The sequence below is a fragment of the Arvicola amphibius genome, chromosome 17, assembly GCF_903992535.2.
Source record: "Arvicola amphibius chromosome 17, mArvAmp1.2, whole genome shotgun sequence".
Taxonomy (NCBI): Eukaryota; Metazoa; Chordata; class Mammalia; order Rodentia; family Cricetidae; genus Arvicola; species Arvicola amphibius.
In genome coordinates this window covers 36,910,297-36,930,858 of record NC_052063.2, presented here as the reverse complement: position 1 = coordinate 36,930,858, position 20,562 = coordinate 36,910,297, and the positions used below count along the sequence as shown (strand labels likewise).

The window sequence follows — 20,562 nt, the reverse complement described above, 5'->3', positions numbered from 1 at the left end:
GTGTGAGTAAGGGTTGTACCACTAATCTTGTGTCTCACCAAATTACCCGGCTGGCCCGTCCGTCTTATTCTCTGGCAGATTCTTTGTATAGTGTTCAGTCTCCACATAACCCTGGCTGGCAGATGTCATGTTATCACATGGAGCAAGTCTCCAGTCTGGGGCAGGGTAGTGTGCCATAAAGAATTCTAAGACAATGTATAAAACTCTCTATGGGGAGGGGCTAACTCTTGAGACATGTTTTCTCTGTGTCCTGATTTCCTGGAACTTGTTCTGTAGACCAGGCTGGTCTCAAACTCACAGAAATCCACCTGCCTCTGCCTCCTGAGTGCCGGGATAAAAGATGTGCACCACCACACCTGGCTCAAAGCACTTTTTAGGATTCTGTCTTTGTTAGGTGGCAGCATTTCCTCCCCTGAAATAAAGTGATGTTTGGTATCCTGGTCAAGTCAGTATTTCAGTTCTTTATCTCAGTTCTCCTGATATGAAACAAGGAAATGAGTTTACAGAGTCTGTCTCAACTTCCAAACCAGGCTCCTGATTAAATAAGACAACACATATAGCTCTCATCTTAAAGACCAACTCCTATGAATTCTCTAAAGGCTTAGCGTAAAGAGCATACTCATATATAATCCAGGTTTTCCAAAATGAATGCTTATGGGACTTTCCTATCTAATATATTTTCACCTTCTCACAGTTTGCCTTCCATGCTGACTGTGATGCCCAGGGCCACATGGTAGAAGAAGGGAACCAACCCCTGCAGTTTTCATATGGGGTGTGCCAGTGTACACCTCTCCTCCACACACACAATAAATACAATGTAATAATAATAAAAGAAAAATCCACACCATATTTCTTTTTGCTTTTGCTTGGAGTGGAGGTTGTCTTAAAAGAAGCCAGAAAAGGAACTGAAAAACAAACGAAAGCCAGGCGCCTCTGCCCAGCTGTCACCCTCGACACTTCCTACCCCACAGCGTACACAAATGGAGACGAGCTACACTGGGCAATCCACAGTCAAATTACAACACCAATTCTCGGCTTATTAGAGGAGATACATGATGTGGAATGTCTTTTAGTAGGCTGTGAATGTGTTGCTCTCATTGGTTGATAAATAAAGCTGCTTTGACCTATGGCAAGGCAGGGTAGAGCCAGGTGGAAAAATCCTAGCAGAGACACAGAGAAGGGCAGAGTAAGGGAGACACCAGCAGCCACCCAAGGAGCAACATGCCAGAGCATCACCAGTAAGCCATGGGCCACATAGCGATACGTAGATGAATAGAAATGGGTTAATTTAAATGTAAGAGCCAGCTGATAAGGCTGAGCCATCAGTCATACATTTATAATTAATATTAAGTCTCTGAATGGTTATTATGGAATTGGTGGGCAGGAGAGAAATGTTCAGTTACAGATACATCAAGATGACATCTGACATATCACTTGGGGGAATCTACTCAGGTTCTTATAGTATGTTCTAAAGCCCGCAGTAGCCTGAGGGATTTTTTTTTTAACAGGATGTCAGGTGTATAACACAAATCTGTAACCCAGGACTTGGGAGGGAAAGGAGAAAAGATCAGTAATTCAAGATTATCTCCTGCTGCGTATAGTGGTTCAAGGCCAGCCTGAGTTACAGGAGATTCTGTTTCAAAAACCCCAAATTATAAAAAGAATATTAAAGAGACGTATTCACCAATATGGAAGAATATACATGTTTATTAAGTGAAAAACTAGAGAAGAAAAAAGTGGTTATAAACAGGGAATACTGTTATTTACTTGCATAGAAAACTGGGGTTTACTGGAGTCTGTATTTTGTATTTACATGAAAAACTTCAAGAGCAGCACAAATTTGTAAAGTAATAAAAATACACACATAAGCCAGGCGGTGGTGGCACACACCTTTAATCCCAGCACTTGGGAGGCAGTGACAGGCGAATCTCTGTGAGTTCGAGGACAGCCTGGTCTATAGAGCTAGTTCCAGGACAGCCAAGGCTACACAGAGAAACCCTGTCTCCAACCGCCCCCCAAAACCCTACACATGTATTTTAAAATATTCATTTAGTTGTGCATCACAACAGGCACCTGGGGTCAGAGGACAGTTTGTGGCAGTCAGTTTTCTCCTATGTGGTTTCTGTTACTGACTTCAAGTTCTCAGGTTTTGTAAGTGCCCTTATCCAGTGAGTACATTACCTGCTATTTTTATTGTTTTAATTTACGTGTATTTATATTGCCTACTCAAAAATTTACCATCAAGTAAAATAATAAAAACAAAATCCCTTCAAACAAAAATAAATCTCCAAATGCCTCATTTCTAGCAGCAAAACTACAGGACGACGATAATAAAAAGTTTAAACAGAGATGGAGCCTGTTGGCTCTAACCTGATAGTCAATCTCTTGCATCAGGCTTGGCTTGTACAAGGCATTCTTACTGGCTTTTTTGTTTTGGTTTTGTTTGTTCCTCGCGACAGGGTTTCTCTGTGTTAACAGTCCTGGCGCTGCCCTGGAACTCTCACTTGGTAGGCCAGGCTGCCCTGGAACTCGCTGAGATCCGCCTGCCTCTGCCTCCCAAGTGCTGGGATTAAAGGCTGCGCCAGCACCCGACCTCAAGTTTCTTACGCTTTTCTAATATATCACTACAACTTAAGGTTACACCAAATGGAAACATTCACTTCGTAAGTTCAGAGAACTGTGCCTATGTGTGTGCACGTGCACAGGTGTGGGCGGAGCCAGACCGCAGCTCAGATGCTGTTCTCAGGCACCTGCAGCTGTCTGTCTGTCTTATCTCTGTGTGTCTGCTATCCACGTGCAGGAGGTCAGGCGGTCAGGAGGTCAGGGGACAGCCTGTGCAGTCACTTGTCTTTTGTTTTTATCTGGCTCTGGAGCTAAACTCAGGGTGTCCGGCCAGGCCATCTTGCTGGCTTACCACATTACTATAAAGAGTAAACATTCCGAATCAACCTTACTGAACTGGCATTGTAATGGACTTGAGTTTTGTCAGCACGGTAGAACAGGAGCACAATGGTGGTCGCATTCTCAAGTTCAGCTGACTTAGCAATAGCACAAAGCCCACTAATGGGAAGATATGTGTAACATGAGAGGCCTGCTCATTGGGTATTTCGGGGGGTTATTTAGGGGGTTAAGCTAGCCGGGCCGGAATGCAGCCTGCTCCTTCTCATTACTACAGATGTGTGCAATGTCTTGTATGATAACCAAGCTTTAAGCACTTACCATTCTCAGGCTGAGTTTTCTTAAGCGAGTCAATGAGAGTACTGACTGCTTTTAAAACAAATATGATTTCTGTTACCTGTTGCCTAAAATAGATAAGAGAGATGATTTTCATTAAGATTTTAAAGATACACTGTGTATTTTTCCCCACAAAGTTTGTACAAATAGCTGCATTTTGGAAAAATATTGAATAAAATAAAAGATGTTAAATTCTTATAAAAGGAAAGATTATCAAGCAAATATTGATAGCAAACACACATACACCTGTATTACCAGATACAAACACATATATACACCTGTATAGCAAACACATATACACACCTGCATTCCAGACACAAGTCTGATTTGTAGTTACTCTACCAAAATTGTCAATGAAAGGGAGGAAGGCAACTCCTGAAAAAAAATCTACATTTACAAGAAACGTGCAACTATTTACAATTAAAATACTTTACAACACACGCTTTAACAACTTCTCTACAACACAATTTTTTGTTTTCTAATTAATATTAATAAAAATTTGCTAAAGATTACCCGAAAGAGATGCCTATTTTATAATGCTGCCAAAAGTACACTCAAAATTGCAACGATACTAAGGTGTTTATTTACTTATTGATATTTTATGAGACATGAAACATGCCTGAAATTAATTCTGAGATGGCCTGTGTAGCAACATCTAACAATAAAAATAAGCACATAAGGCTAGAAGGGTCCAAAAGAACACCCTGCTCTAACAGGAATAGCTGCTGTGCCCCATGGTCAGATCTGTAAGCCCACAGGCAGCCAGGCCTTCCCAGTACTGTACAGGGCACCACTTCACGCCTTTTTTTCTCTTCTTTTCTTCTCTTTTTAAATTTGAGACAGGATCTCAGATTTCCCAGGCTGATGTCAAACCTGTAATTGAGGACAACCTGAAACTTCTGATCCTCCTGCCTCAATTTCTTCAGTGTTGAGGTCAGAGGCCTCACTCACTCACTATCAGGCCTGTTTATGTAGTTTGGGAGACTACTGAACTACATCTCTAGACAACAAACCTTCTTTGCAAGCAGCTCGAGGTTGAAATGGTGCATACAGAAAACACATAATTCTGCAACACAGAATGAAACAACTATCAGTGACTATAGCCAGCGCTCACGTTAGAGAAAGCAGGCAGAGTGGGAGAGGGCTCAGTGGTTTGGAGTGTACACTGCTCTTGCAGAAGAGCTGAGTTTATTCTGAGAAGCCATGTCAGACAGCTCACAACTGCTTATAGCTCTAGCTTCAGAAGATTAGACACTTCTGGACTCCTCAGGCATGTGCACTAATGTCTGCACATGGACACATAAATGATAATAACAAAAGTAAAATTTAAAAGAAATATTAGAGGAGCTAGTTAAATATTCAACACAGAAGATGAAGGAAAAATATTTTCTGAACGAATATTATGATCTAATTAATATACTCGTCACTCAAAGAAGCTTTGTCTCTGTTCTTTCACGCACATATCAGGTATCAACTTTAATTAACAAATTTTTAATCATCTCCATAATCAAATTACTAGCAAGCTTTCAACAGAAAGTTTTTGTGTATACATTTGAAGGTATAATTTATGATGCAGAAATTTAAATTTCAAGATTGCAGATAGTTAATAAGTACTGGTCATTTTTTAAAATATGAATTTTGTGACTTTCATTCACCAAATTAGAAAACTGTAAAATAACTATTAAATGAGTAAAGAACGTTAAGATGCTCGAGACTGAAGAAAGGTATTTATATACTCCTAGGGAAATCTAAACTGGCATAAATCTGTGGTCAGCAATTTGATAAATAACATTTCAACATTTAAAAAGAAAATTGATATCCTTTGTCAGGTCCTCCTTCAGAAAGGGATACAGAGACAAGAGTGTACACAGGACTTGGGGACCTGTGGAGGTGGCCTGCCTCTGCACCCGTACCTAATCACAGAGAGGTCTCCTGACTCTCCTAACGGGTATCTCCGTTTTTATTTCCTGTTTGCTTTGACTTAAACTTATTTTTACATTAAAAAAATTATGATTTCATATATGCTGAATTCTCTCTACCACCCCACTGTGATTTAGCCCTGGAGGTCCTGCCATGAACACAAGTTGGATATACAAGAAGGAATCAGCTTAGGGGCGAAGGCTTCCTTAGGTAGATTAGAAGACATCGAGATTTGAGAGGGCCAGGGAACAGATAGCAAGAAGTGACACTCAACAATAACCCTGGGAAGTGATTTAATCTCTTATTTTCTCTTCAGAGAAAAAGATTATGTTTTCATGCAAGTCCTTACACAGAAACCTCTGGTAGAGGATCTCTTTTGAGATTCAAATTTTTTTCCAGGTTAAAAATGTAATTTAATACATGTATCACAGATTTCTTAATCTCCAAGAGAGGCCTGAAATAGCATCATCATCATCATCATAATAATAATAATAAACCCTTACGTATATGCAGCAAAGCCTATGAATACTTACTCTGTAAAGGGCATATTCAATTATCAGCCACCTCAGGCTCACCCAGATCACTCAGGAAGTCTCTTGGTTTTCGAGCCGTCTTTGTTACTAATTATGATATCACATCAGTGTACTCCCTTCTTAATTAAGCGCGTACCTTGGGAGAGGGCACTTTCCACTCAGCCTTTCGTCCTCTATGTAGCGATGCAGGACATCCTGTGACCGCCGTAGCAGCACAGTGAGCGCCATTCGCGAGATGTAGCCTTCTTGGGGTGTGGTGACTTTGTTACTGAAGGAGAACTGGAGCAGAGTCTCAAAACACATCTTAGAAAACTCTTCTCTCAGACGGATGTCAATCTCTGCTTCTGCAAAATTAACAACATTGATTATTAATAAAATGCTAAAATAATGCATGCTAATGAGTCCAGCAAGCTAGGAACTAGGAATAAAAATATACCCTCAGTAAGATGAAAAGCACTGATCAATAACCTAGTTAATAATATTTAGTAAAAACAATGCAAAGCAATTTTCCGTCTTGGAACGTGAAAAATAAGGCTGTCCATAATGGGCATTTTCTTTCTTGATTTTACATTATTGTGTATGTGTGTGTGTGGGGGGGGGATGAGTGTGTGTTCACATGCCACACCGTGCATGCGGCAGTCAGGAGACAACTTGTATGAGTCAGTTCTCTATCCCTGCACCACGTGGGTTCTAATGACTGAACTTAGGTCATCAGAGGTGGCAAACACCTGTTGGACCCAACAATTTTCTTGTCTTTTCACCTTTTGAAAATTCTGTAAAATGAGTCCCAAGGACAAGGGATGTCACTTGATTGGTAGAATGCTTGGCTAGCATGCACAAGGCCCTGAGTCTGACTTCCAGCTTCTACTCCATTACCATATAAATGGTCAGTGATATTCGTCTGTCACTCCAGGGGGAGAAAGAGAAGTTCATGGTCACTGTAGGCTAAATAGAAAGTTTGAAGCCAGCTATTTGAAGCTATTTATTTTTTGAGGCCAGCCTGGGGTACCTGGAACCCCACCTTAAACAAAACAAAACCTCAGGAAATTCTCAAGAGCTTACTATAAATCAAGTCACAACTAGTTGCCTCTTCTGTCTTTATTCTTTTCTCCTTTCCTAGGAACACATTTTGCTGGAACATGAGTCTGCTCTGGCCTAGACTAGTTCTCTAATCCTGTTGTCTAGCCTTCACCTGAGAGCAGTCTCTGGCCGACACCACCATTCTCCCTGTGCCACACTTCCTGCAATGCAAGCCTTCCTTTTCCCAGTTTACTTTTGTTCTCATCAAGATTTCTGCAGTGGCTTGCTAAGAAAGGATGAACGGAAGGTAAATTTCGGCTGCTCTCTTGAAGATGTCATTATTTTACTGTGGTACTCAGGTGTAGCTCCCAGCCCCTCCAGCTGCTCTAGAGGACTCTGAGGGAGGAAAACCCTGGAAACATGAGTCCTCCTGTCCTCCAAACTCCCAGCTGGGCCTAGGCGTGCACCTCCACGGTGAGAAGTCTTCATTTCTAGCCATCATGGCAAGTCTTTGAGAAGGAGAACTTCCAGGCCATTTTAAAAGATTGTTCCTTTGAATGTTTTCCGTATGTTCTTTCTAATATAAGTATGTTGATACTTTCTGATATGTCTTACTAAGGGCCTTTTAACTTTCACTGTTTTTTGGGTACCGAGTTATCATTTCTAATGTGAAGATACATGTCTTCAAAATTCCCTTGTCGATATTTCTCTGTCCCTCCTGGAGATGCAGTATCACATTAGACACCTCTGCTCCATTTATTTCTTTTTGATCATAGCACAGACGTTTCTACTGGCATCTGTTCCACTTTCTCTGTCACTTGGCGGATGTTGTGACATTGGCACACTTGGCTCCTAGTAGGAAGCACTGTTTGGGGAAGTTACTGTGAGGTTTTCCAGTATATACTCATTCTCTCTCCTGTGGTGTGGTCTCAGTCTCTCCCCTCAGACCACGCCTCCCCGCCCTAGCTCCTGCTCTCACTCTCAGGCTCCTGCCTGGGGCTCAAGATGTGAGTTCTCAGTGTGCCCTTCCAGCCGCCATGCCAGCTTGCTGTCACACTTCTCTGCCGTGACGGTGATAAACTGTTACCCCTCATGAATCTGAAACACAAGTCAACTCAGTTTCTTTTCTTTACGTATTGGTTTTGGCCTTTCCTTTCGCATCCGGCTATCAGGTCATGTTAGACAGCCAGAACCAACCCAGCCACCACAGGAACCTGTTGGGCATGGAATGTCCTGTGTGCGCTTACAGAAAATCCTGAAGGTAAAGCTGAGGGATATGTGCTGCATGCAGAGTCCCCGAAAGGGAGTGTAGGTGCCTTTCAGTGTGGCACACTTCATACAAACATAGCAGTGAGATTATCAGAAGTCTGGGGCGAGAGCACACCTGATACCTCGGTGCTGACTTCGCTGGAAAACAGTTATACCACATTTGAATTGTACTTCATTAGAATATCTAGCATTTTAAATAGACGTATGATACAAACATTAAGTACACATAATTCTTTTCCTCTGAAAATTTACATGCTGATTAATTTACAGGCAAATTTTTTAAAACTGTTGAATGAGTGGGGAAAAAAATTTATTTTGTTTTGTAAGCAGTATGAGAGCCATCTAGAGGCCAAACTGTACAAATGTTCTTTAGAATATCAGATTATTCATGGGTATAGTAAATGTTAGGATTAAGAGTCTATACTGCAAAAATTAACAATCTCTCAGAAAAAAAAAATCACATGATATCACAATTACATCTGAGATTTGAATACATATTTTAACAGAGAGAAATAATAAGAAAAGGCAGATTAGGCAGCAGCAAATTAAGACGTGATGACACAAGAAAGGAGCATGTTCCCAGTCTCTGCCTGATGACTATGGAGCTTTCCAATCAGACGAAACACAGCTCTGTCTTTAAAGCTGTGGTGCCTACTCTCAGAAATGTTGACAAAAGCTATACTTTCCAGCATAAGGCTGTGCACAGTAGGCATTCCCTAAGGGCTTTATTCCTTGGACAAATGTTAAGGCATTTTCCCTAGAGAACCAATATGCTAAGTGGCAGAGCATTCTCCTGTACACTATCTTTACAATAATCTACAACTTCACAGAACTATAAGCTTTGTCCATCTATATGACTCCATGAGATCCCAGAAGCACCATGTAACTTATTTAATCAGACCTTACAAATACAAACACGCCTATATTTCCCCCCATAAAGTTTAGCAGTCTACAACACCACATCACTAAAAATTACCTCTCCATTCTCTGGTTTACATTTAAACAGAGAATTAAAGACGCCTTCTCAGCTTCTTCAAAAGCACCTCATGCTTCTGACCACTGTAAAAGCCTCTGAAATAACACACCTGTAAATGAGGGTGACTGGGAGTGGATGGAGCCCCGGTTGAGCATGGTCATCATCTGCCCCACAAAGGCTTTAGGAATGAGATTGGCATACGGGAGAATCTCTGCACTGATAAGCTGAACAACCTAAAACAGAGGGGGGTCAAATATAGTTTTTTCCTTGAAACAGACCATGTAGAATTTCTAGAGTAAAAGTTAAATTTTACTTTATAAGAAATTAAAGAACCTTCCCTGATAGAAGTACACAAAGGTTTTACTGTTACTACACAAGACCACTGACATAAAGGTTTAGTATACTATAATTTTTATAATATATTGATCTTTATGCCAAATGTAAATATACAGAAAAACTGAAACCCATGCAAAAAAAATAAAATATTCAAAAATAAGATTAAATTCCTTATAATCAGAAATTATAAACTATGAGAAACTAAAGTTAGACTTTTTTTTCTGTCCCGGAACTTGCTCTTATAGACCAGGCTGGCCTTGAACTCACAAAGTTCTGCATGTCTCTGCCTCCTGAGGATTAAAGGCATGCACCACCACTGCACAGCTAATTTTTGTCAAATACCTTAATCTGACATACAGTTTATTTTATCCTTGGAAGGAAAAGAAAAGCTCATCCAAGGTTTAAACAGTAATGGCACAGAGGCGACATCTTGACAAATCTATGATGATGCATACACTTTGAAGTCTCCACCTGAAAATAATTTACTTGATCAACTTAAATTAAGCTACCTCACTTAAAGACAACAGATCCCAACTCTTTCCCCAACCCAAACTTCAAAGTTAAAAACTTCAAGGTGGCAAGATGGTTCAGCTGGTGCAGAACTGACGTAAAAGTGGGAGACCCCACAAAGTTGCCCTCTGACCTACATACGGACACACACAGGGAGACAGAGAGAGACGTGCACACATCACACGTGCCCTCCCCTGCTAAAATTAAAAACTTTTAAAGCTTTCAAATCCCATTTATAATCATCCAATAGTCAAGAATACAGGAAACTTATCTAAGTTTGCTTACTTCAACGTCAATACTTTCATTTCTTTGAAATTCTTGAATAGAAAGATTATCTGGAGGTATGCTAAGAAAGAAAAAAAAAGAGATTTGATTTTTAAAGGTAAAACAAACAGAGGAGAGAGAAACAGTATTCAAATGATAAACATTAGCTCTTCCTTCTCAGGTTGAGACATCATCATACACTTAAAAGAATGCCCTTTTAAATTCAAGTAGTTCGTATAAATGATTTGTTAAAACTTCTCTTGGTATAATGTATAAAAAAGATAGGCTTATAGATAATACCATCCACAACTAAAGTCACCATTGAGAGTACATCTGAATTTCTTTATAATGATCTTGACATAAAAGACCCTTAATCAAGCCCATAAATTTGTAATACAAGGCATTAAATTCTTTACAGTAAATATAAGAGAACATCCATAAAAAAGATTTAGATTTTCTAAAACCAAGTTATTACAACAAAAACAGAGAAATCAATAGTTCTGAAAGAATCAAATCTAGAATCCAAGGATTCTAGCCTTTCTAATTCATGGATAGCAATACGGTCATAAATTCACCAAACACTGAGATATTAACTGTCTACAAACAACTGAGCTAGCGCGGCCGTTACAACAGCCAAATCAGCCAGTGTCTGTAGGAACTTTGCCTTTCTCTTGTAGGTCTTCACTGCAACCCCAGGAAGCAAGCAGTGTGACCTCAGGCAACAGAGGGAACGCTGAGGCCGTATGTGCCTAAGAACACGTGGGCCACCACACCCCACGTAAATAAATGAATGGCAAGGCCACAATTTGAACTGCTTTCTTGACATTTAAGCCTAAATTACTTCCTTTTATATTGCGGGCATAAAACAGCACCAGTGCATTTAGGTTTAGTGGTATCATGCACAGTTTCCCCTACAGCTGGATGATTCAGCACCAGTGCATTTAGGTTTAGTGGTATAATGCACAGTTCCCCTACAGCTGGGTGATTCAGGCCTTCAGAATTCAGACGCACCAAGACTCTACACCAGGCACTAGTCCTCCCCCTCTGGCTGCCTCCAGTCAGTTACGAGTTACAAGCAGTGAGAAAGGAAAGAACACACAGATGCCCGTCCACTGTGTCCGGTCAGGGACTGTCAACCCAGATCTGAACACTCGACAGACACTCTTCCATCTCTCTAAGGCTCTTCCTTTCAGATCAACGAGCTGACCTTTTAGTAAAGAGGAAGTCTTCAAGTGTGCTGGCTAATTCTGGCCACATGCTGTCAAACTTCCCAGAAGAAGCATGCTGTCGGGCGACAGGCAGCCCAATGGAAAGGACTTTGAGGAGAGAAGCTACTGCCAGTTTCCATGTGCTTTCAGAAGGGCAGGAATACTTCAAACTGAGAGGAACCCTGAGAGTCTGAGGAGAAGGACAGTTAAGATCAGTTAAAACACACACAGCTGCACTCAGAACCAACAACCAATGAAGCTGTAAAGACAGCGTGCCAGTGATCTCCCCTGAAGAGCAGGTTGAGAAAGACTGGTTCTCAGGCAGAGACCCTAAAGCCTACTTCCTAAACTTTTCATTTTCTTTGGAATAGGGAACTAGACCTGGGGCCTTTTGTATGCTAAGAATGACCAGCACCTCTGAGCTAACATGACCACTGAAAGCTCCATGTGTTTGCAAACTGGACACACAGTCTCAGTGCCGTAGCTCAGGTTAGCCACAACCTCTGTCTGTCTCCCTGCCTCAGCCTCCTCAGTGCTGGGTTACGTATCCGCTGCGACCATGTTGTGCCCACACTGTCTCCATCTATCCTGACCTGCATCCCCCAGCAGAAAGGAATTTGTTCAGATGCATCTCTCCTTCAAAAGAAGTTAGGGGAGAGTAACAATGTGAAAATACCATCACTTTCAAGTGTCACACCTAAAATTCCTTGAGTTTTATATTTTGTTCAAATAATTTAATGAACTTTTTCTAATACTGAAATAAATTAACCATGCCAGAATATAAAACTTTGACATTTATTTACATTTAGATTTGTACTTCAAATAGAAGAACACAATGAACAAGAGTTTAAGCTAAAAAAAAAAGCAAAAGACAAAATCAACATGATAATCTCTATGATATATACAAATAAGGAACTGGTCTTTTAAACATGAGTCTGCATTACCAGTTAGACGGACCCTGAGTGCATCCCTGAGAACTAAGCATCCTTAAGAGTAGAGGACTCTTTAAGAACTGTAGCAAATCCACTGTGAAGAAAGCCCTTTAGACTAGAGATACAGTTTGGCAGAAAAGCGCCTGCCTGGCAGTTGAGAGGCTACGGGATCAATTTCTAGTACTCTGACACTCCCCACAGACTAAAAAAGGGGCTTGCTAAATACAATGCATGCATTTGAAGTCAATATAATTAACAATATTTTTCATTCATTCCAAAATATCGCCTAAAGAAATTTCAATAAATTTATAATATCAAATAAAATTATAGAGATAAAAAAGATACATTACCTTAATAATATTCTGGAGGACTTTTTCATTCACTACTGCTTTATGACAGGCTGTTTTTTGGTACAAATCCACAACTACTTCCAAAGATCTTTCAGCAAATGGCACATAATTCAAGGCCACCCATTCCGCCTACAAAGTAATATTTTCACATGGAATTAAAGGTAACGGGACTGAAGGAAACAATATTGTTTTTGAAAAGAAAGCTCCTTTCCTTACAAGTTCAGGCCTTGGTTCTAGATCAGATCATATTACATGCAAAGTTTTCAAAAACATATGTACTTCATTAAAAATCATTTCAGCCAGGCAGAAGTTACAACTACTAGGGAGGCAGAGAGAGCATTCTGTCAAGACTGGGAAGGTGGGCTTTACGTGTTGCCAGTAGGTTAGGACAGTTTTAGGAAATTTAACTCACCGGTGCAAATAGTTGGATCTATTGTGATTCCATTGTGATGCAAGACAAATAGAATGAGAAAAATTAATACATATTAAAACTACTTTCGGACTATATATAATTATAATTTTTATGTTGAATGAAGAAAATCAGCATGTACATGCAGTCAAAAATTTACTTTTGTCTAAGTCAAAATGAAGATATAATTTGCCAAATAAGGCTATGAAAATTTATGTAAAAATCCAACTAAATTTTCACACCAGCAATGGATAACTCATTTAGTACACTCAGATTTCTTCACCTTGCACTATTTTAAGGTACGATTAGGCTCAGAGATTTACAGGCCATTTTCTAGAAGAAGGGGGGGGGGGGGGGGCCAAGAAAAAAGTATAATGGAACTTTCTGTTTTGAAGAAACAGGGAAGTGAAAGGCAAGCTTTCAGGAGGCCACCGGGAGAGGAGAGGCACACAGGAAGAAAAAGGTCCACAGACGCGGTGTCTCAGATAACTTCTGCTCTGTAACACACGAGTACGAATGAACTGCCTTTTCTTAGGTAACCAAAGTTTACCTTAATTGGAACTCACTGATAAGCCGTAACTCATTAAAGAATAAACACAATTTGTAAACTACCTGATTATATTTTGCATTTGCAATGTGCTTTGTTTCCAGCTGTCCATACTGTGGAGGTTTACAGGAAAACTCTACAAACGCCAGTAACTGGTCAAATATAGCTGGGTACATTATCTGCATGTTTTCTGGTCCAACACAGATGGCCTACAAACAAAATGTGAACATTAGAAAGCATGGCATGAACTCTAGAAAGCTATTCCCTGTGAACTCACTTGTTCAGTCACAGAGTCTAAAAAGCGGCTCCACCTCATGCAATAGGCCATCTTTCCACACTTGGAATTCAAGCTAGCTAAACAATTATTTAAAAAGTAAAAGCCAACCTGAAAGTGGTCAGTCAGGTTAAAAATGATTCTAATGACGTGTGATTTATTCTGTAACACAGGAGGGAAAGGGCAGGGCAAGCATGTTAAGACAGGTGCCAGGTCACACTGTGGTACAGTACCTGAGATTTGCCACAGGGCAGTCAGGAGACCAGCACTAGGTCAAGATGAAGCTGACTTCACTGTAAGTGCTATAGGCTCATGGGCACAACAACTGGCTGCTACCCCATGCCTGGTTATATATTCACAGGCGTTACATTTGAAAAGTAAATCTTTAAAAAACTCATGCAAAATTATTTCAGTTATGTAAAAAGTTATCAGGTTTTGAAATGATGTTATATTCTATTTTCAGAGCCAAAGCTCAGAACAAATTCCTAAAGCCACAATGGATAACTATATTTGTTCTTTCCACTAAAGTGAAATTATTAAAAGATCAAATTTCAAGTTTTATCTTGAAATAAAGGGAATGTGTGTTGTTCTTTATTACCTTCTACGCATGTGTAACAAACCTGAATACGTAGTTATGAGAGTTCAAGAACCTGGGAATTCTCCAGATGAATACTTTTCTGGCCAGAAAGCCTTTTTTACTTACTTTAGTTAAATGTATATATAATGGATTTGTGTAATTTAACCAGAGTGGGAAAGTTTGATGAAGTATAGTTTTTCTTCAATGAAAAATTTTAAAACTTATTTTGATTTCAGTTGTAGAAATTCATGCCTCTCAAACAATTTTTGAATGTAAGATTATCTTAAACTCTGCGTTTGTTCACAATTATCTGTTATTAATTTGTTTACTGTACAATGCAACTAAGGTTGCAGAGATAAAGAACTACTCTTAGCCTGACGGCCTCCAGAGGCCGCTTATAGGGACCATGGTCACCACCACAGCATCAGCGGCATGTTCATCGTCCCAGCTGGGTACCTAGAAAACAGGCCTGACCGACAGACAGACAGACAGCTCACAGATGCCTGGACAGCAGGACTGGCTCCCTCTCATCTCAGACACTTTGCTGAGATGGCTGATTACTGAGCTGGCCTTTTCTGGCCATGTTTGTTTCTCGAGGTAGAGTTTCACACTGTAGCTAAGGCTGGGCTCACACTTCACGTGAGCCTCCCTGCCTCAGACTTCCACGTATTGGGGTCCTTACACCCAATTCTGCTCAGCTTTTCTTTTAAAACATGTATTTCATATGTGTATGTGTGTACGCTCGCACCGTGGCATGGATGTGGAGAGTAGAACAACTTTTGGGATGTGTGTCTTCTGCCCCATGGGTCCCAGGGCCATGGTCGGGCTGTGAGGCAAGCTCCTTTACCTGCTTAGCCTCCCTGTCAGCCCTTGTTTAGGATTCTGATAGTTAGAAATTTCAGTATCAACTTCCCTAATAACCTAAAAAACTCTTTCATTTTGATATGATCTTTCTTCTTAAAATCTGAATTTATTCAATGAATTTTAGATCTGTTTAAATCTGTCATTTGGCTGGGTGGCTGTGGCCTTTAATCCCAGTACTTGGGAGGCAGAGGCAGGTAGATCTCTGTGGGTTCAAGGTCAGCCTAGTCTACAGACCTAGTTCTAGGACAGCTAGGGCTGTTACACAGGAACACCCTGTCTTCAAAAACAAACAAACAAACAAATCTCTGATTTGTTGCTGTAGAAAACACACAGCTAAACATAAACATTTTAAACCTGTAGTAAGAAAACTACTTTGACACGCTTACCCTTGTGTCTTAATATAGGCTACCAATAATTTCAGAATTCACTTTATACTGAATTTTTTTGTTGTTGCTGTTTTTAAATGAGCATTGACTGGTGTTTTGCCTGCATGCATGTCTGTGTGAGGGTGTCGGGTCCCTGAAACTGGAGTTACTGACAGTTGTAGCCTGGCATGTGAGTGCTGGGAGTTGAACCTGGGACCTCTAGGTTTTTAACCCCAGCCCACGTTCTTAACCCCTGTGTTGTCTCTCCAGCCCCAGAATAAACTTTATCTGAAATTAGAGGATGCAAGCAACTTTTTAATGACTCAAAGCAGAACTGAATTACTTCTTTTGAAAGAATAAGTTTTTAAAATTCTAACAATCAGGGGCTAGAAAGATGGCTCAGCGGTTAAGAGAACTGACTGCTCTTTCAGAGATCCTGAGTTCAAGTCCCAGGAATCATATGGTGGCTCACAACCATCTGTAGTGAGATCTGGTGCCCTCTTCTGGTCTGCAGGCATACATGCAGGCAGAACACTATATACATAATAAATAAATAAAATTTAAAAAGAAAAAAAATCCTAACAATCTTAAATCTATCCCAAAGTATACATACACAGTAACCTCAAAAAAATCTGACTTTATGTCATGAAAATTACAAAATGAAAAACTTCACAAAGCCATATTCATTATTGTTTATGCAGCCATTAAAATGACATTACCTTTTGGAGAACATCTAAAGCTGTAAGTACAGCTTCCTGTAAGCTTGTTAGAACTGCTTCAGTATAAGATGGAAGGATGAAAGGGGACGCATCTGAACTTATTGGGACTGAAACGGCACTGTGCAATATGACCCCCAACTTCTGTAGGTCATCCATGTTGAAGCCAGCTTTTATGTGCTGGTAGAGCGCCGGGAATATCTGAATCAAAGCTGTGAGGAAAGGCTGGCTGGGAATGAAGGTTAGCTTATCAGAAGTTACGGGTGGCTTTGTGCTTTCAGAGCCGATCTTACACCAGGTGCTCCAGGCGGCCCACCAGAGGTTCAAGTCTTCGAGCTCATCAGTCACTATGGGCGGCTCAGCACTGGATCTACCAAGTTTGTCTCCCATGGAATCTGTCCTTACAAACGGCCTGTTCAGGCCTGGACCTGAAATGTTTCCTATAAGGACAGGTACGGGCACATTGACTACTGGCGGTGTCTCAGGCTTCTCAGAGTCTCTGACAGGTGACACAAGCTGTAAGATTTCCTGGAAGCTTTTCAGAGCAGCCAGGGATACTTCATTGTTTTTGCTGAGTGCGGCTGACTGAATGTGGTCAAGAAGAACATCCCAAGCTCTTGAAAAGTCTCCTGCACCAAGAAAAGGGGGAGGAGGGACCAATTAGCACAAAAATGACCGCACTCTCTTAGATACTTTGGAGCATATTTGCTTCATTTCCTGCTTAAATTGACACCAAACTCAAAAGAATATAAGTAGGTTCTAAGGTACTAAAACCATGACTAAATGGCTCAGAGGAAAGGCACCTGCTGCAGAGCCTCACACTGGGTTCCATCCCCAGAATCACTTAAGCCTCATGAGTAGCTCCCTCTCTAACCCAAAGCATGACTGGTAGCTCCCCTCTCTAACCCAAAGAATGATGGATAGTCTGCCACTACAATCCAGAGACACCAGGTGGAGACAGGCCAGTTACCCTAAGTACACTGAGTGGCAGAAACAAGAGACCCTGTGCCAAACAGGTGGCAGGAGAAAATCAATTCCCTGAAGCTCTCCTGTGACTTCCCCACGCATACTGAGCAGAATGCCCACACAAGCATGCTGAGCAGAATGCCCACACATGCATGCTGAGCAGAATGCCCACACATGCATGCTGAGCAGAATGCCCACACATGCCCTCCCGTGCACAAGTAATAAAAAATGCAAATTAAAAAGACAGCAAAACAGCCTCGTGGTGGCATACGCCTTTAATCCCAGCATAGACAGGCAGATCTCTGAGTTAAGAGGCCAGCCTGGTCTACAGAGTAATTTCCAGGACAGACAGGGCTACACAGAGACACCCTGTCTTGGAAAAACAAACAAAGATAAAACAAAAAAACCAACCAAACAAAATACCATAACACAGAAATAATAGAAAATCTCTATAAATAGGTATGTATATGTTAAGTAGGTAACATACCGATTTGTAGAGATTTTATTTACTTTTGCTTAAAGAAAATAGAATAAAATATAGGAGGATAAAACAAAAGCTTTCAGTGACATGGTCTCCTCTCCATTTACTTTTATTATTAATTTAAACACATGCCCTACCCCTCAGTATTAGGTCCTGAACTGATGTTCTCGTGTATGGTGGGCAAGTCCTCTACCATCAAGCTGTAGCTCTAGCCAAAGATGCTCTCATTCTTAATCACTGGAGAAGATATAACATTAACAGTATAATATATGATTTTAATGTCTAAATGTTTAAAATGATCTATATGTCATACTGCATAAAATTCTGACTTTATACTTTAGTTCTCATGTTACAATAAATTTAGAGCTCTGAGTTTTCTTACATATGTTCTTTACAACAGTAATGACTTGGGATAAAAATGCATCACAGAGTCAAAAGAAGAAAAGTGTTCATTCGTTGGCAAGATGGATGATAAGAAGCTTGCCACCAAGCCGGAAGACCAGAGTTCAATTCCCGTGGCCCATACTGGTGGAAGGAGAGGACTAATTCCTGCAAGTTTTCCTCTGACTGCCAAACGTGTGCTATGTATGGCATGTGTGCATGCTTCCCACCACATACACACAATAGATAAGCAAACATGAAAAACACCAGCTAGTAAGTTAGCTTTCCAAAAGTCTATAAATATACACATATATAATTGCACATAGGTCTGTTAAAAGTAACTAATGTTTCACATTATAAAAAATTATCTAAGCCACCTGAGCTGCCTTATATTTTCATTTAAAAAAGAACTAAATCAATACTTAGAACTTCATGTCTGCTGGCATAAAGTCAAAACAGGTATTAAGTAGTGATGCTTTGTATATTCCACCAAATGTACACTCAGAGAAAAACCTAAATTAAACAAAATACACCAGGCGTGGTAGCACACACCTTTAATACCAGCACTTGTGAAGTAGAGGCAACCTGGTCTACATAGTGAGCTACAGGACATCCAGGGCTATGTATAGAGTCCCTGTCTCAAAAACAAAACAGAAAACTAAAACTGTTGAGGGGCTGGGGACTGGCTCATTTGGTGAGGTGCTTGCCATACAAGTATGAAGAGCCGGGTTTCATCTCGAGGACCCATGTTTAGAAACAACCAAACAGGTGCAGTGCCATGTGCTTTAACCCCAGAGTGCTTGCTGTGCAAGCATAAAGACATGAGTTCAAGCCCCCAAGCCCCATATAAAAAGCTGGGTGTGGCTGTGTGTGAGCCTCAGTGCTGTGGGGGCAGAACAGCAGGAGACTGACCTCAAGGCAACAAGGTGCAGAGTGACAGCAGGACACCCCCTGTTGTCTCCTGACCATCGCGTGTACCAAAGTGCATGCACTCACACACACAGGTGTACAGACCTCTCCCATTCCACTGATTGTCCACTAGTACCACTGTCCACTTCTCTGTACTGTCCCCAACACTGCCACCCAAACCAAAAGCAATCCAACCCACCCTTGGGTTCTTAGCCTCAAACTCACTGCCATCCCTAATTAGACAATCGCTATTTTGGGCATTGTCTTGTACATTCCAGTATGTATAGCATCATCTCTTGCCCCTACACTCCAGGTGACAGTAGCACTCATCCCTCCACAGTGCAACAATAAGAAAGTCTCCAGAATTACCAAATGTTTTCTACAAAATTAGCTATAAACTTGGTCATGTTTTAGAACCACCAATTTGCATGAATAGCTTCTATATATCAAGTCCAAAAGAATTTTCTATATGTGTTTCAAATTTCTTTTAACCTAACTTGTGTAACCAGAACAAGAAAACATGTATATACCTAGCGGCTGCAGCAAGTATCGTCTGGTGTTGAAGATCCTTGCCACCCCAGCCAATGCCAGAACCCATGTCTCGGCCCACTGCTTCTCTGCTGTGTCTCTTGAATGATGAATTAAAATATTTCCACCTCCAGACTCAATCTTCTCTTTGTCTGCTGTCGTAGAAGATTCTCGAACTCGGTCCAGTAGATGAAAGAGTACCTAGATATTTATTTAAAGGTCATAAAAAAGGTCACTGATGACATAGTTTAAGTAATGGCAAAATAAACTAGAAGTTATGAAAACATTTAACAATTTTATTAAACTACATATATTAGAGAAAATGACTAAACAGGGTAACCATGTACTCTTAAACATATCCTTAAAGTCATAGAATATGAAAAGTAAAGCTAACTGGACAGAACATCAGCTAAGAATTGTTATCAGTGGAACATGTATGGGAAAATACTTGAGATAAGGATGCAGTTCCAGGCAAAAAGTATAATGATGGCGATGTCCAGATTTGAGTTTAGGACTAAATGGCTAAATGAAGTGTTGGAAAAACAACCAGCAAGTAAACACTAGCTAGCACTTGGTGAATGCTTACACCTAAAGGAAACGGAGAGCAAATGGGATGGTGGGGAACTGAACAGAGGAGCAGAGTAGGCGAGCTTTGTGAGACAGAGAACTTCAAAAAGAAGATGAATTAACAATGTTAGGCACAAAGTGCTGGGTTCCATTCCCAGCAGAGCAACAAGAAAGGAAAGAAGGAAGGAGGGATGAAAGGGAAGTGGAGGAAAAGGGTGACAAGTCTTCATATGCTGCTTTAAGGATCTGGGGACTCTACTTTATCAGGGAGAACAGGGTAGAGGAGGGAGGAGATGGAGATAGAAACTAGTATCTGGGGTGCCTGTGCTCCTGTGTGCAAATACACACACACACACACACACGCACACACGTATACACAGATACACAAACACAGAATAAAAATCAAGACAACAAATACATGGGAAT

At 40.6% G+C, this 20,562-nt stretch overlaps 1 protein-coding gene across 2 annotated transcripts in view; it reads right to left on the bottom strand.

Moving 5' to 3' along the window:
• The window catches only part of Mon2 (MON2 homolog, regulator of endosome-to-Golgi trafficking), a 79,237-nt gene that overhangs the window by 4,747 nt on the left and 53,928 nt on the right, over positions 1-20,562 (bottom strand). The window contains exons 25-34 of one of the 2 annotated variants that reach the window (XM_038314382.2): positions 19,572-19,770; positions 16,308-16,933; positions 13,574-13,717; positions 12,965-12,982; positions 12,553-12,681; positions 11,270-11,460; positions 10,084-10,144; positions 9,062-9,185; positions 5,824-6,031; positions 3,220-3,302 (exon numbers count right to left, since the gene is read on the bottom strand). In XM_038314382.2, the coding sequence (XP_038170310.1) occupies positions 3,220-3,302; positions 5,824-6,031; positions 9,062-9,185; positions 10,084-10,144; positions 11,270-11,460; positions 12,553-12,681; positions 12,965-12,982; positions 13,574-13,717; positions 16,308-16,933; positions 19,572-19,770 (1,783 nt within the window). The remainder of the gene's footprint in view (positions 1-3,219; positions 3,303-5,823; positions 6,032-9,061; positions 9,186-10,083; positions 10,145-11,269; positions 11,461-12,552; positions 12,682-12,964; positions 12,983-13,573; positions 13,718-16,307; positions 16,934-19,571; positions 19,771-20,562) is intronic. The other variant, XM_038314383.2, reaches the window with a different exon arrangement.